Source organism: Dromiciops gliroides, chromosome 2 (genome assembly GCF_019393635.1).
Source record: "Dromiciops gliroides isolate mDroGli1 chromosome 2, mDroGli1.pri, whole genome shotgun sequence".
NCBI lineage: Eukaryota > Metazoa > Chordata > Mammalia > Microbiotheria > Microbiotheriidae > Dromiciops > Dromiciops gliroides.
The window spans coordinates 165,950,370-165,965,406 of record NC_057862.1 but is presented as its reverse complement, the minus strand read 5'-3'; the positions used below and the strand labels follow the sequence as shown (position 1 = coordinate 165,965,406).

Sequence of the window (15,037 nt, the reverse complement as noted above, 5' to 3'; positions counted from 1 at the left end):
ACGGAAACAAAAGTTTTCAAAGTATCAACTGAGAACTCACCACCTCACTGGTCCTCCCAATGGTCAACTATCTAAGGTATCAATTAAATATTTCTTCAGCAGTTTATAAAGTAGCCTGCATTTGGAAGTTCTCCACCAAAATGTTCATACTAAATTTAGTTTGCAAAAAGAAAAATTACATTTAAGTATTTATTAATGTTCTAATTCTTGTTTTGAAGGACATCACAGACCATATAAACCAGTAAATTTTCCTAATCTTTAGAACAGAAGGAAACTTACAAATGAAAAGTTAATGTTATTCAGTAGTAAACAGATGGAATGTTGCCTGACATACCTGTAAAGAATATTTCGTGGAATAGCACCATGGGAAACACTCAGCCAAGCACTTAACTGAGAAAAATAGACAAAAGAACGCACAGCCAATAGAAGGGTCTTCTCTTCAATAAATCGATCTCCATTTCTAAAGGCAGTAAGAAAAAATAATAATCGCTTAGAAAGCATCATACAACAAAATGCTGAATTTAAGAAATGCAGGCAATCGAATGAATCTTCTCCAAATAAGTATGTATTAACAAGAACAATGGGTACAATTTTACCTTGATACTATCTCTCACATTTATCCTTTTCTCTCCACTCAAAGTTTCTATCCTAGATCAGGTCTTATCAATTCTGTCATAGCCTCATAATCCATATCACTGTTTCAAGTCTTTCCTCTCTTATCCATCCTCCATAGAACTGCCAAATTGATATTACTAAAATATAGAACTGACCATGTTATTATTCTTAGTCTATATTCTAGAGGCTTCTACCATCTTCTAGGATAAAATACAAATTTCAGTCTAAAATATAAAGACTTCCAAAATATGGCTTTTACTTACTATTATAGTCTTATTTTATATCATTCCCTTACATGCACTCTCCACGGTAGTCAAACTGGTCTGCCAGCTGGTCCTTATACACAATCTTTCGTTTCTTTTTTCCATGTCTTTAAATAGATGGTCAGTCCCCTGTGTGAAATGTACCCCTAGTTCTCCTAGGATGCCCAGCCTCTGTCAAAAGCACAGCCCAGATGCTCCCTCCTATAAAAGGTTTTTCCTAATCCACAGTTGTTAAATGTTGTTCCTTTGAGAGATTTATTTTTATAACTTTGCAGACACTTTGCACTTACTTCCCTGGCTTTTACTATATTCCCCCAGTAGATTTTAAGTTACTTGAGGGTGGGAACTGTGTCTTTGCATTTCAGGCATTTACTATAATGCCTTACACATAGTAGGTGCTTTATAAATGTTTCTGGAGTTTTAATTGAGTGTGTGGGGGGGTGTGTGGTGTGGAGAGACATCAGCAAATTATCAAGTAACACAAGAATACTGAAAATCTTTTTGGAAAGGATGATTCACTATATAATCATAAATACATATGAAGCCATGACATAGTATCATTATAATATATATGGAAACTAATGGAAAACTGCTTTTAAATCAAACTAAATTCTACCACTATGATTGTTTCATACTGAACAAGATGGCAGTTAAAGAAATTTACAATTGGCATTTTGGGACCTGCTGTAAGTAGCAGTATCTTGTGAAAAAAATATCACTTAAACAATGGTGATTAAGAAATTCATTATTAAAAGTGAATGGGGGGGGGGCAGCTAGATGGCGCAGTGGTTAAAGCACCGGCCCTGGATTCAGGAGTACCTGAGTTCAAATCCAGCCTCAGACACTTGACACTTACTAGCTGTGTGACCCTGGGCAAGTCACTTAACCCCCATTGCCTAAAAAAAAAAAAAAAAAAAAAAAAAAAAAGTGAATGGGGGGAGGGGGGAGCAGCTGGGTGGCACAGTGGATAAAGCACTGGCCCTAGATTCAGGAGAACCCAAGTTCAAATCCGGCCTCAGACTCTTGACACTAGCTGTGTGACCCTGGGCAAGTAATTTAACCCTCCTTGCCCTACCCCCTCCCCTTCCCCCAAAAAAGTGAAGGTGTGTATATTACACATGCATGTTTTACTTTTTAATTTCTAAACCAAGAAAAAATAAACGAAGGGAAAACATAGAAAGCCAAACTCAACAACTTACTGTCGAGGAACTGGTTCCAAGATCCATCTTTCTAATAATAATGCATCTTGTTTAATTGCAGGATCATTTAAATCATTTCCCTCTGTGTTAGGCCCATCATCACTATAGCAGCAGTCTGGAAGTAGCATCACTTCTACCATGACTGGAAGATTGTTTTTCCAAAGCAACATAACCTCAGACCTAGTTCTTCTGGCTTGACGACACTTAACAAAATAACATAAATTAAATAAAATGAATATTAGCAAAATATTTTTTTAAAACACGATATTCATATTTATGTGATAGATGATTCAACTACTGCACTGGATGCCTAAAATACTCATTTCCTGATCTAACAATGAAACTGGATTCCAACCCCCCAAAACAACTAGTCTAGAGTAGGAATTAACAACTGCAGTATCTCCACAGAGCAAAGTAAATTTCCATTGTGTTAAACTACTAGGTAGAATTTCTAGGCATGGCAGGATACTTCCCTCTAAAAGAAAAAGTACAGGATTTTCTTCACAAGCTATTACACAAGTATCTTACAGGAAACTCTGGCTAGAACAACTCATTCAAATGTTTACTAAAGATGGAAAAATGCTACCCAGAGTATCAAACATGTTTCACCTAAACCCAGAATATTTAAGATTACATTTAAATGAACCAAACACTGGAAAAAATATTATGGCAAAGCGGGTAAAAATCTGGCCTTGGAGCCAGGAAGCCCTGGGTTCAAGCCCTGCCTCTGATTCATAATAGCTACTCTGGGCAAGTCAGTTAACTTATTAATGTTATAAGTAACTCTCTAAGATTATAAGTTACAGAAAAGGTGCTGTGTTGCCCTTCATTGTAGAGAAACTCATCAGGTAGTTTCCTATTCCTATTTAAATACTGGGAAACAGACCTTAAAAGCACATACTAATTACACACCTGCCCCTATTAATTTTATCCTCATCTTTTATGTAATACATTTTATTATACTTCAACAAAAGCATGGCAAGAAGAGACACCTTAGAAAAGTCTATAAACCTGAGTTTCAATGCCATCAATAAAATGAAAGGGTTGAAATGGATAATCTCTAACTCTATGAATCTATGACAGGTAAATAATACATTATCATAAGACAGTTCTTTATTCTGTAAAATGAAATAGATAATATATTATACTGCAAAAGTAAATCTGTAATAGAAATCAACATATTTTTAGCTTAAATAGTTAGATTGTGACCTACGTGCTATATAAGCTAATTTCTCTTCCTGTCATTAAGACTCAGATTTACACTAAAGAAAGACAACTTTCTCTCTGTAGAAAACAGCAAGCTGGATCAAGAGACCATTTGCATCGTATCTATAGTTAACAGTAGGGAACTAAGTCTATAGCTGGGGGTCTGAGATATGATCATGGACCCTGCCAGAGACGACATAGTTAATGGAGTCAAGATTGAGTTATAAACCAAAATGGGCAATGGGTACTCATAATATGAGGTTATTTTTTAAAGTATAAAAGGTCAATATATACCACGATACAATATTAGAGACAATAATGCAAAATAAGGTGATAATACTTTAAAAAACTAGGAAAGGGGCAGCTAGGGTGGCGCAGTGGATAAAGCACTGGCCTTGGATTCAGAAGGACCTGAGTTCTCAGACACTTGACACTAGTTGTGTGACTCTGGGCAAGTCATTTAACCCTCAATGCCCTGCAAAAAAAAAAAAAAAAAGCTAGGAAAAATGGTGACCAGTATAAAATCAAGGTAAGAACATATTTCTATGGTCATACCTGGGCCAATTTATCACTGCATTCATGTTTTGCTGTTACTGGATAACTTGACCGTGCTGGAGGACAATGAAAGCTTTCAGTTCGACCTTTTACAGAACATTCAGGTGTTCGGCCTTCAGTAATTAACAAGGCCAGGGAGACCAAGAATTCCTCTGCATCATATTCAAAGTATTCATCTAGTGTATCTGCCATGAAAAAAAAGGTAAGGGAAGAACTTCACATTAATTCATATTTTAGAGAAAAAAATTCATCTTTTGGGTATCACTCTTCAAAATGCTTTTAATAATATATAACACATTTCAATTTCAGAATACTTCAGTATAAGAAAGAAAAACATGATACCAAGGTTCCAGTTCTACAAATGATTTCATGTGTTAGCCTATAGAAGCTACTCCTTGTGTTCCGCAATAAAAAAAAAAACATTTTATGTACCTACTTACTATGAATATATGATATATGTGGTACCAACTTAAAATATTTATTTTATCCCCATAAACCATCAAAACCATCCAAGAAATGCCAAAATCTTGGCAAATAAATTTTTTAAGGTCCAAAAGGCACATTCTCACAAGAATTCTTTAAGGTAGTAACTGAAGTTAACCAACACTACACTACAATAAAAATATTCACAAGTTGTAAAAGATAGAAAATCACTTAATCAGCAAGCACACATATTAAGTGCTAGCTCTATGTCAAGCACCACATATGGCAAGTGCTAGGGATACCAAAAAGGAGGGAAAACATGGTCCCTGAACTTAAGAAGTTCACATGGGGAGGCAACATGAGAACAATTGTGACCTTTCAAGTGTAAGTAGGAGGAAATCCCAGAGAGAAGGTACTATGGGGAGATTGGGGAAGGGTGGAGGGTGGGGGTAGGGCAGGGAAGAGCACAAGGAAAGATTTCTGGGGAGCTGATGATAGAAAGAGTTAAATGATAATAAGAGCTAAATTTGTATACTGGAAAATCATATGCACAGTTATCTGAACCCATAGGAAAGGACTAGATCACCGAGGGAGATGGTATAGAAGGAGAAGAGGGCCTAGAGTCTAGGACAGAGCTCTGGGTGAACACCCATGGTTAGTGGGCTTAACTTAAAGAACCAAGAAAGGAAACTGAAAAGGAACCTTCAGAGGAGAAAAAGGAGAGAGCAGCATCATGAAATAGCAATAACTCAGGAAAAATGTACATATAGTACCATCCTATATTATACAACTCTATGTACCTCAAGGGGAAGGGGCACTGTATAGCCAGCATAGGTGGTGGTGATGAATTGTGATATTTCTAGTTGTAAAGCCCATGAAAATTGTACTGTATTTGTTAATAAGATATATGTCTGTGCAATTATAGTAGCAAGGCAAGGCTGACTAACCCGGCTTGAAAAACATAACTATAGTTACCGTGTACTGTGTTAGAATGATACACACTATTGTGTTATGTGCTTTGAAGGAAAAACAGGTGTAGGATATCCTCTCTGGCCACAAGGGAATTACTATCAACTTGAGGATACATTTATGAACAACAAAGTAACCATGAAAGGCAATATAGTGAAAAGAATACTAGATTTGGAGTCAGAGGGCCTGGGTTTAAATCCTGGCTCTATGACTCTCCTCACTCACTCTGTGAGCCATAGTTTCCTTTACTGTAAAATGAAGGAACTGGACCAGAGAACCTATCATTCTAAATATACACTGCTATGAACAGTTTAAAGCATTATAAAAACAAGTGTCAAACTGGTGCTTTAAGAGTTTAAAAAATACTGTGGACTGGGCTGGGAGTGTGAAGGAAAGGAAACTACACCTGAGTCTTGGGATGATAAGAAGGAATAAGGCAGCAAGAAGAAAGACACTCTCAGCAAAGGAAACAGCCCAGGCCCAGAGGCAGGATTACACATGGTATGTTTGGAAGGAAGTGAACAGAACCTGATACTCAAGGCCAACTAGTTAGGGGCAAGAGTCTGAGAGGTTAATACCAAGGCTAGATTGTAGTGGGCTTTTAATACTAGCCAGGCTCAAGAGGTTGGACAAAAGGAAATTATATAAGATTAATGAGCAAGGCAGTGACTTGATTAAAATAGTATCTTGGGAAGATTAATGTCACAGAAATGTTCAGGATGGATTGGAGCAGGGGGAAATTCAGATAATTGAGAGGATTTGATAACTGGTTGAATAGAACTAGAAAATTTTATACCTGGTAGAGATCACAGAGGCCATGTAATTAAATTCTCTGCCTCACCCCCAAATCTTACAAAGAAACAATGGTCTAGAGAAATAAAGTGACCTTTCCAAGGTCACACCACAATTTGGAAGCTAAATCACAACATAAAGTGCAATATATCCTTCCACTACTAGCTCCTACTTCTTCAGTTGAAAAGATTTTAGGGGGTTAAGGAATGAGTGAGTAGTGAGAAAATGAAGAAAAAATGATATTAACTATATCATAACATTAATTGTCCCTCCTGCATCACTGTCTTGTTGTGGCAAGAGGGCATACATAGATCAGTGAAACTATGAGCTATGCTGTGCAAGGTTACCCAAGACAGACAGATCATAGTGGAAAGTTCAGACGAAAGGTGATCCACTAGGGAAAGAAATGGCAAACTACTTCAAGAAAGCCCCATGGGCAGTATTAAAATGATTAAAAAAAAAAGATATGACATCTGAAGATGAGCCCCTCAGGTCAGAAGGTGTCCAACACATTACTGGGGAAGAGGGAAGGACAACTACAAGCAGTTCCAGAAAGAATGAAGCAGCTAGATCAAAGACAAAAAAGGAAGCTCAGCTGTTGATGTGTCTAGTGATGAAAGGCAAAGTCTAATGAGGCAAAGATCAATATTGCATAGGAATCTGGAATGTAAGATCCATGAACCAATGTCATCTGGCTGAGGTCAAACAGGATATGGAAAGTAAACATCAACATCTTAGGTGTCAATAAACTTAAATGGACAGGAATGGGTGAATTTAATTCAGGTGATCATAACATATACTGCTGTGGGTAAGAATCCCTTACAAGAAATGGAATAGCCCTCACAGGAAATAAAAAGGTTGAGAAAATCAGTACTGGGGTATAATCTAAAGAATGACAGAATTATACAGGTTCAAATCCAAGGCAAACTGTTCAACATCATAGTAATACAAGTCTACACTACAAACACTTTTAAAGCAGAAGAGGCCAACGTTGCTCAATTCTATGATGACCTACAAAATCTTCTAGATTGTGTCACATAGACAAAAAGACAAAAAGTAGGAAATCAAAAGATAATTGGAATAACGGGCAAATCTGGCCTTGGAGTTGTAAAGAATTAATTATGATTTGAGGTTTTTATGCCTCAGCAAGCACTGGCCTGGAGCTCCGCAAACAGCACAGTGCTCCACCCACTGGTTGTAGCCGTTGCCAGGGCTCTGGCACCTCATGTCATCACCACTCGACGACGCCTACATGGGCCTGCCAAAATTATAATGATTGGAAGCCTAGTGAGGGCAGTCATGTGACTGTCAGAGCGGCCATCCCATTGGCTGGGGCTGTGTGGGGAGTTTCTAGGTTTGGGGGAGGAGAATTGGGCATGCTAGGGGGAAGCTGGAAAGCGACAGGCATTCTGCTGCATATTTTCAGCTGATTCCTGGGTGGTGGTATTTTTTCAGGTATTATAATTTTCCTTTTCCCATTTTATTTCCTTTCCCTTGATCCTACTGATCCTGTTTGTGGTTTTTTTTTTTTTAAAGTTCCTTCTTGTTAAAATAAATCTTGTTCTGTTTTGAGGGAGGCTGCCAGTCTCCTTCCTTGCCACTTAGCTAGCTCTCCCCAATTAAAAATTGGTCCCCACAGAGTACAAAATGAACTAGGACAGAGTCTAAAAGAGTTTTGTCAAGATAACTCACAGTCATAGAACACTTTTTCCAACAACCCAAAAGGTTGTTGGACATCATTATGTCCAATGAATAATGTACACTGAAATCAAAGGTGGAGAAGAGGGGCAACTAGATGGTGCAGTGGATAAAGCACTGGCCCTGGATTCAGGAGGACCTCAGTTCAAATCCGGCCTCAGACACTTGACACTTACTAGCTGTGTGACCCTGGGAAAGTCACTTAATCCTCATTGCCCCCCAACAAAATAAAGAAAGAAACAAACAAACAAACAAATAAATAAATGAAGGATTGAAATATTAAAAAAAAAAAAAAGGTGGAGATCTATACAATTACAACAAGACCTAGAGCTGAATGTGGCTCAGGTCATGAGCTTGTTATTGCAAAATTCAGACTTATATTGAAGAAAGTAGGGAAATCCATCAGACCATATAGGTATGACCTAAATAACAAACAGATTTAAGGGATTATATTTGATTAGAGTGTCTGAAGAACTATGGACAGAGATTTGCAAAACTACAGAAGGCAGCAACAAAAAAAATCCTTAAAAAAAAAAGAGTAAGAAAGCTGTCTAGCTGTCTGATGAAGCTTGACAAATAGCAGAGGAAAAAATGAAAGCAAAAGGGAAAGGAGAAAGGGAAAAATATACCCAACGTAATGTAGAATTCCAGAGAATATCAAGGAGAGGTAAGGTTTTCTTAAATGAGTATTGAAAAGAAACAGAAGACAACAACAGAATGGAAAAGACAAGAAATCTCTTAAAAAAATTTGATCATGGTAACATCTGATGCAAAAACAAGCATGACAAAAAACAAAAATGGTAGGGAATTTAACAGAAGTAGAGAAGATTAAGAAGAGGTGGAAAGAATATACAGAAGAACTGTACATCACTGATAAAACACAATCTTGTGGTTACTGATCTAGAGGCATACTTCCTGGAGAATGAAATCAAGTGGGCCTTAGGAAACACTGTTAATAAGGCTAGTGGAGGTGACGGAATGCCAGGTGTGCTACTTAAAATCATAAAAGATGATGCTGTTAAAGTGCTGCACTCATTATTACAGCAAATTTGGAAAATTCAACAGTGACCACTGGATTGAAAAAGATCAGTTTATGTCCTAATACTAAAGAAGGGCAATGCCAAAGAATGTTCAAATTACTGAACAACTATGCTCATTTACATGCCAGCAAGATTATGCTTAAGATTCTGCAAGCTAGGTTTCAGTAATAAGGAACTAAGAATTACCAGAAGTGCAGGCTGGTTTTCAAAAAGGCAGGGGAGCTAGAGACGAAATTTCTAGATTATGGGGCAAAGCAAGGGTGTTCTAGAAAAAACATCTTCTACTTCATTGACTACACTATAACCTTTGATTGTGTAGTTCACAACAAAATGTGGTAAGTCCTCAAAGAGATGGGAGTACTAGATCATCTTCTTTGTTTCCTGAGGAACCTGTACCTGCATCAAGAAGCAACAATTTGAACCAAACATGGAACAACTAAACTTGTTTTAAGAGTGGCAAAGGAATACAAGGCTGTTTCTTGTCACCTTATATTTAAGTTATGTGCAGTTATTTAAATATTCAATTTCCTGTTTTACTAACCACAACAATTTATATTTTTGTAAATATTCATCTACTTCATTTAAATTGTCAGTTTACTGGCATATAGTTGGACATATTAGCTTCTAATAATTTCTTTTACTTCCTCTTCATTTACTATGAATTTACTCTTTTCATTTTGGGTACTGGTAATTTGGTTTTTCTTTATTAAAATCAAATTAGTTGATGGTTTATATATTCTGTTGGTTTAAAAAAAAAACCAAGAACCTAATTTTATTTATTTAATTGGTTTTGTTTTAGTCTTCAATTTTATTAAATTTCTTGTTTGATTTTCAATATTTTTATTTTGATTTTTAATTGGGGGGTTTAATATTTGATATTTTTCCAGTTTACTTGTGTGCCCAATTCATTGATCTGTTCTTTTCCATTAATATAATCTACATAAAGCCTTTGATTCTATGATGAGATATTTCTATCTTGATTCTGCATTTTCTTTTAATTGATAAGGACTGTGACCACTACATATCTTCACCAATAAAACATTTAGAAGTATGTCTACTAAAGGCCTCATCTCTAAAATATATAGGGAACTAAATCAAATTTATAAGAATCCAAGTCATTCCCCAATTGAGAAATGGTCAAAGGATATGAACAGGCAGTTTTCTGATGAAGAAACCAAAGCTATCTATTCCCATATGAAAAAATGCTCTAAATCTCTAATGATTAGAGAGATGCAAATTAAAACAACTCTGAGGTACCACCTGACACCTATCAGATTGGCTAAAATGACAAAAAAGGAAGATAATAAATGTTGGAGAAGCTGTGGGAAAATTGGAACACTAATGCATTGTTGGTGGAGCTGCAAGCTGATACAACCATTCTGGAGAGCAATTTGGAATTATGCCCAAAGGGTGATAAATCTGTGCATACCCTTTGACCCAGCAATTCCACTTTTAGGTCTTTTTCCCAAAGAAATCATGGAAGGGGGAAAGGGACCCACATGTACAAAAATATTTATAGCTGCTCTTTACGTGGTGGCAAGGAATTCGAAGTTGAGGGGGTGCCCATCAATTGGGGAATGGCTGGACAAGTTGTGGTATATGAATACAATGGAATACTATTGTGCTGTAAGAAATGATGAGCAGGAGGAGTTCAGAGAAACCTGTAGGGTCTTGGGTGGGCTGATGATGAGTGAGAAGAGCAGAACCAGAAGAACATTGTACACAGTATCATCAACATTGAGTGTTGATCTACTGTGATGGACTAGATTCTTCTCACCAATGCAATGGCACAGAAGAGTTCCAGGGAACTCATGATAGAAGAGGATCTCCAAATCCAAGAAAAAAAAAAAAGAACTGTGGAGTATAGATGCTGATTGAACCATACTATTTCTTTTGTTTTGGGTGCTGTTGGGTTTTTTTTTTTTCTATTTTGAGGTTTTGCATTACTGCTCTGATTTTTTCTCTTATAACAGGATTAATGCAGAAATAGGATTAATGTTATTGTGTGTATAGATATATATATATGTATATGTATATGTATATAGATCTATAGATATAACCTATATCAGATTACCTGCTGTCTAGGGGAGGGGGGAGGGAGGGAGAAAAATCTGAAATTGTAAAGCTTGTATAAACAAAAGTTGAGAACTATCTTTACATATAACGGAAAAAATAAAATACCTTATATGTTAAAAAAAAAAGTATGTCTACTGCTTAGAGCACAATTATTTTCAGGGATCTACTGAGGGAGCACTTAGTAATTAATCTTGTGGTTGAAAAAGATAATATATCTCATAAAATACAAAATTAATATTTATGGAGTGGTTTGTCCTACCTTACTTATTCACTACAATTCTTCTTTAGGATAAGAAAAAACTGAACCAAAAAAGAAAAGACACTTTTTAATTGCACAATGCAAAAACAAAATCTAATGCTTTTGATAGGTTCTAAGATACTTAGATGAACTAAACAGATAAAAGGGAGTCAAAAGCTAAATTATAAATACAGTTTCTGGGAGCACTTACTTTCTTTGGCCAAGTTATTGGATACCTTTGTTTTAGTGTCTTCATATTATAAATACTAAAAATGATAATAGTTGCCATTCAGCTATTTCATAAGTAAAAAGAGAATTATATAAAATATGCATGCAAGAAACTTGCAAGATGCTACATAAATCCATGAATGTATATATAATAACCTAAATAAGTTTTACTGCAAACTTCAATAGCTGCCCCCCATCCCCAAATTTTGATCATGCAGTGGCATGCCATGAAATGAGTCTCAGAATTCTGGTTATAATACTGAGACAATATGGTTAAAGAAAAAAAATTTAGGTGATAATCTATCTGATGAAATATCTGAATCAGTAAATCTACTGATATAACCAGAATGATGTGATTAGCAAGGTTCCATGGTGACTTTTTTTTTTTTTGGCAGGGCAATAGGGGTTAAGTGACTTGCCCAGGGTCACACAGCCAGTAAGTGTTAAGTGTCTGAGGCCGGATTTATCCACTGGGTCATCTAGCTGCCCCCCATGGTGACTTTTTGACAAATTTTTGGTACTAAAAACTCACAACATCATAGGAATTGGTACTTTTTCAAGAAAACATGGCACAAGACGGAAAATGTTAGGCTTAAGAACACGTGAAATAACTTATTAAAAACCTGCACACATTTCAGATATAAACAAGTAGAGAACAATAACATCTTACTTATGACCTAAAGATCAATTTTGCAGGTAATTTTACGTCATGGTAACAAAAAGGATTGTACAGAAAATAAGTTTTATAGTACATAAATATCCCAAAATTGTTGTATTTCTTATTTTTTAAGGCCTTGCTAAACATAATCATCAAAACTATTTGGTGATAAAACAGATTTATTTATGGAATATATTAGAGGTAAGAGAGGAAGAGGAAGAAGAGAACTACTGTGTATCCTTACATGTAGTTTCAGCCTAAATAATTCTAAATATTTCTAGAATTTCCAAGAAAAATATAATGCACTTTTAAAGAGCTAAATGATTCAGTTTACATTTTCCAAACCTAAAAATAACCAAAAAGGAACTATGCTTTCTGAGTTCTCTCACTCACTAAATAAAGCACATAGTTAATTGCTTTAAAACTGACTGTCATAATATGGTAATATACAATAATAGGTACAAAGCAAGCACACCAGTGTAGACTAATGATGTTGCTGAAAGGAAAAGATCCATCTAAACAAAAGTATGAACAGCAGCTTTATTCTTTGTTGTGTGTGTGTTAGGCAACTGGGGTTAAGTGACTTGCCCAGGGTCACACAGCTAGTAAGTGTCAAGTGTCTGAGGCCGGATTTGAACTCAGGTCCTCTTGACTCCAGGGCCGGTGCTCTATCCTCTGAACCCCCTAGTTGCCCCTCTCCAGCTTTATTCTTTTCTTTTTTTTTTTTTAGTAAGGCAATTGGGGTTAAGTGACTTGCCCAGGGTCACACAGCTAGTAAGTGTTAAGTGTCTGAGGCTGGATTAGAACTCAGGTCCTCCTAAATCCAGGGTCGGTGCTCTATCCACTGCGCCATCTAGCTGCCCTCCAGCTTTATTCTTAATACCAACAAACTGCTCAAATACTTTTATTGAGATTTGCCCATGAAAAGATAAACAATAATGAAACAAAAAGAGAGGTCACAAGGAGATATAGCATTATTTACGAAATGAATTATGAAGACTAGTACAGTTGGTCAGTCAAGACAGAAACTGAGATGGGTTAAATAGGATTCAGATAAATGGTAAGAACAAGAAGATACAGACATAAGGAAGTGAGGTAAAACTAGTCTATTGGGAGTGTAGGTTGGCTTTGTAGAAAAAATAGTTAAGACAAAATACCGGATGATAGTATGGGGCTGGAACCAATTTTATTAGAGGAATAGGATAGATGACTGAAAATTTTCTATTATGGGAGGGAAAAGTCTAGAGCATGAGATATTGCAATGAGAGGCCTCAGATAACAATGGAATAGAACAGAATGAAGGCATTGGGAGGCATAATATTTAAACACCTACTTACAAAAAAGTTATATGCAAGAATACTTAGAGATAATCAACAGAAGGAAGATGCATTATTGAGGAAGGATGAGAAATAGCTTTCTGTATGTAGAATGGAGGGCTTCAAGGAAGTGGGGCGAGGCGGGGTATTAGAGAGCATTCCAGGTAACGAGGAGAGCAAGTGAAAATGCCCATAGTTGGGACAAACTATCTCTATTTTACAATTTTTCTTATAGACAGCCTTATATTTGCAATCCAAACCCCAAAGACTGATGGAGGTCAATGACCCCATGCTTATATAAGAGGTGAGGAGGAACTAGCGAGAGTAAAGGAATAGGGCAACTAGGTGGTGCAGTGGATAAAGCACCGGTCCTGGATTCAGGAGTACCTGAGTTCAAATCCAGCTTCAGACACTTGCCCAGGGTCACACAGCTAGTAAATTGTCAAGTCACTTAACGCTCATTGCCCTAAAAACCCCACAAAACACCACAAACAAAGAAACAAAAAGAGTGAAGGAATAGAGAGATCCAAGGTTCTTCTAGCTTTTTGGCTTTAAGAGAGATGATCGTTCAATGCCAGTCTCTTTTCAGGCTGCTGACTTTGGGAAGAAGCCAATGTGAGAGGAGCTAGTAGTCTCTTTCATGCCCCTGTCCTCAGCTCGCTACACTAGAGAGTTCAGGAAATTCTTCTCTTGGGTGAGATTTGGGACTCTCTTGGTTGAACTGAAATATCTTGCTCCAAATTTATTGGTATATATTCTTATATGTATACTGTCTCTGATTTCTATTTTGCTATCTACTTGGATAAATGGGTTTCTTTGCTATTTGCATGCATTGTAGAACCAGTATTTGGTGAAGGAGTTGTCAAATCTTGAATATAAAGCTTGGGGTTCCTCTTCCCCATTAATGAATAGTACAAAGAGTTTAGCTAGAACATTCATGTTACTTCCCCTAAGCTAACAACAATACTTGAGAGCAGACAGGTATCATTTTAGCTGAATAGTCTCCTCTCTTCTGAGAAGAGCAGAATGGCTGACCTCTGGTCCCACCCTCTTCATTCTCCTCCTGGCAAGACTCAAGTCTCTCTTAGAGAAGGGTCAAGCAGAAACAACCTCAGAGATTTCAAAGATCAACATTATATAATTTATGCAAAAGTATGTATACACTTAAAAAGAAATCTAACTATATTACAACAAGAGTCTTCAATCAGGTGCACAAGACCACAAGGCTGAGAGTGGGCCCCTGTACTTCAGAGATAATTTTATTTTTGAGCATTTCAATGAGTTAACTTTACTTAGCCTGACTGAGCACAGTGCCTGGAACACAGCAAGTATTTAATAAATTTTTGCTGTCTGACTTAACTAGTATAGAGGAAATAATGAAAATTGTTGGGTAACTGCATCTGGTGTTTTTATTTTTCCTGACAGAATATACCCTGTTCCTGGGCTCTAAGTACAGTATCTTCGTCTTCATCCCCTTTTTCCACAAGATATCCCTGGAAGTGGAACTGGGGAAGGGTGTAGTAGTCTTTCCTACCTTGTATTATATTCATTACAGAAAAGAACATGAAGGAAATCTTGAGAGAAGATGGAGAAGTCTAGATTACATACCTTCAGAAAACTAAGAGAATCTTCTCTATTTTTAAACATTTTAAGCCTCTCTCTAATCAATGATGCATAATTAATTACTAATATAAAATGCTGTGAATTTTACTGAATTAGCTGATAGTGAGTAATAGTACTGACTTAATAAGAACCCTTCTT

General features: G+C 36.5%; 1 protein-coding gene across 1 annotated transcript in view; it reads right to left on the bottom strand.

The window, feature by feature from the left end:
* FAM214A (family with sequence similarity 214 member A) overlaps positions 1 to 15,037 on the bottom strand; it is a 101,122-nt gene that overhangs the window by 39,033 nt on the left and 47,052 nt on the right. Inside the window, 3 exon segments of the mRNA XM_043982269.1 lie at positions 335 to 460; positions 2,078 to 2,280; positions 3,839 to 4,023. Of these exon segments, the coding sequence (XP_043838204.1) occupies positions 335 to 460; positions 2,078 to 2,280; positions 3,839 to 4,023 (514 nt within the window).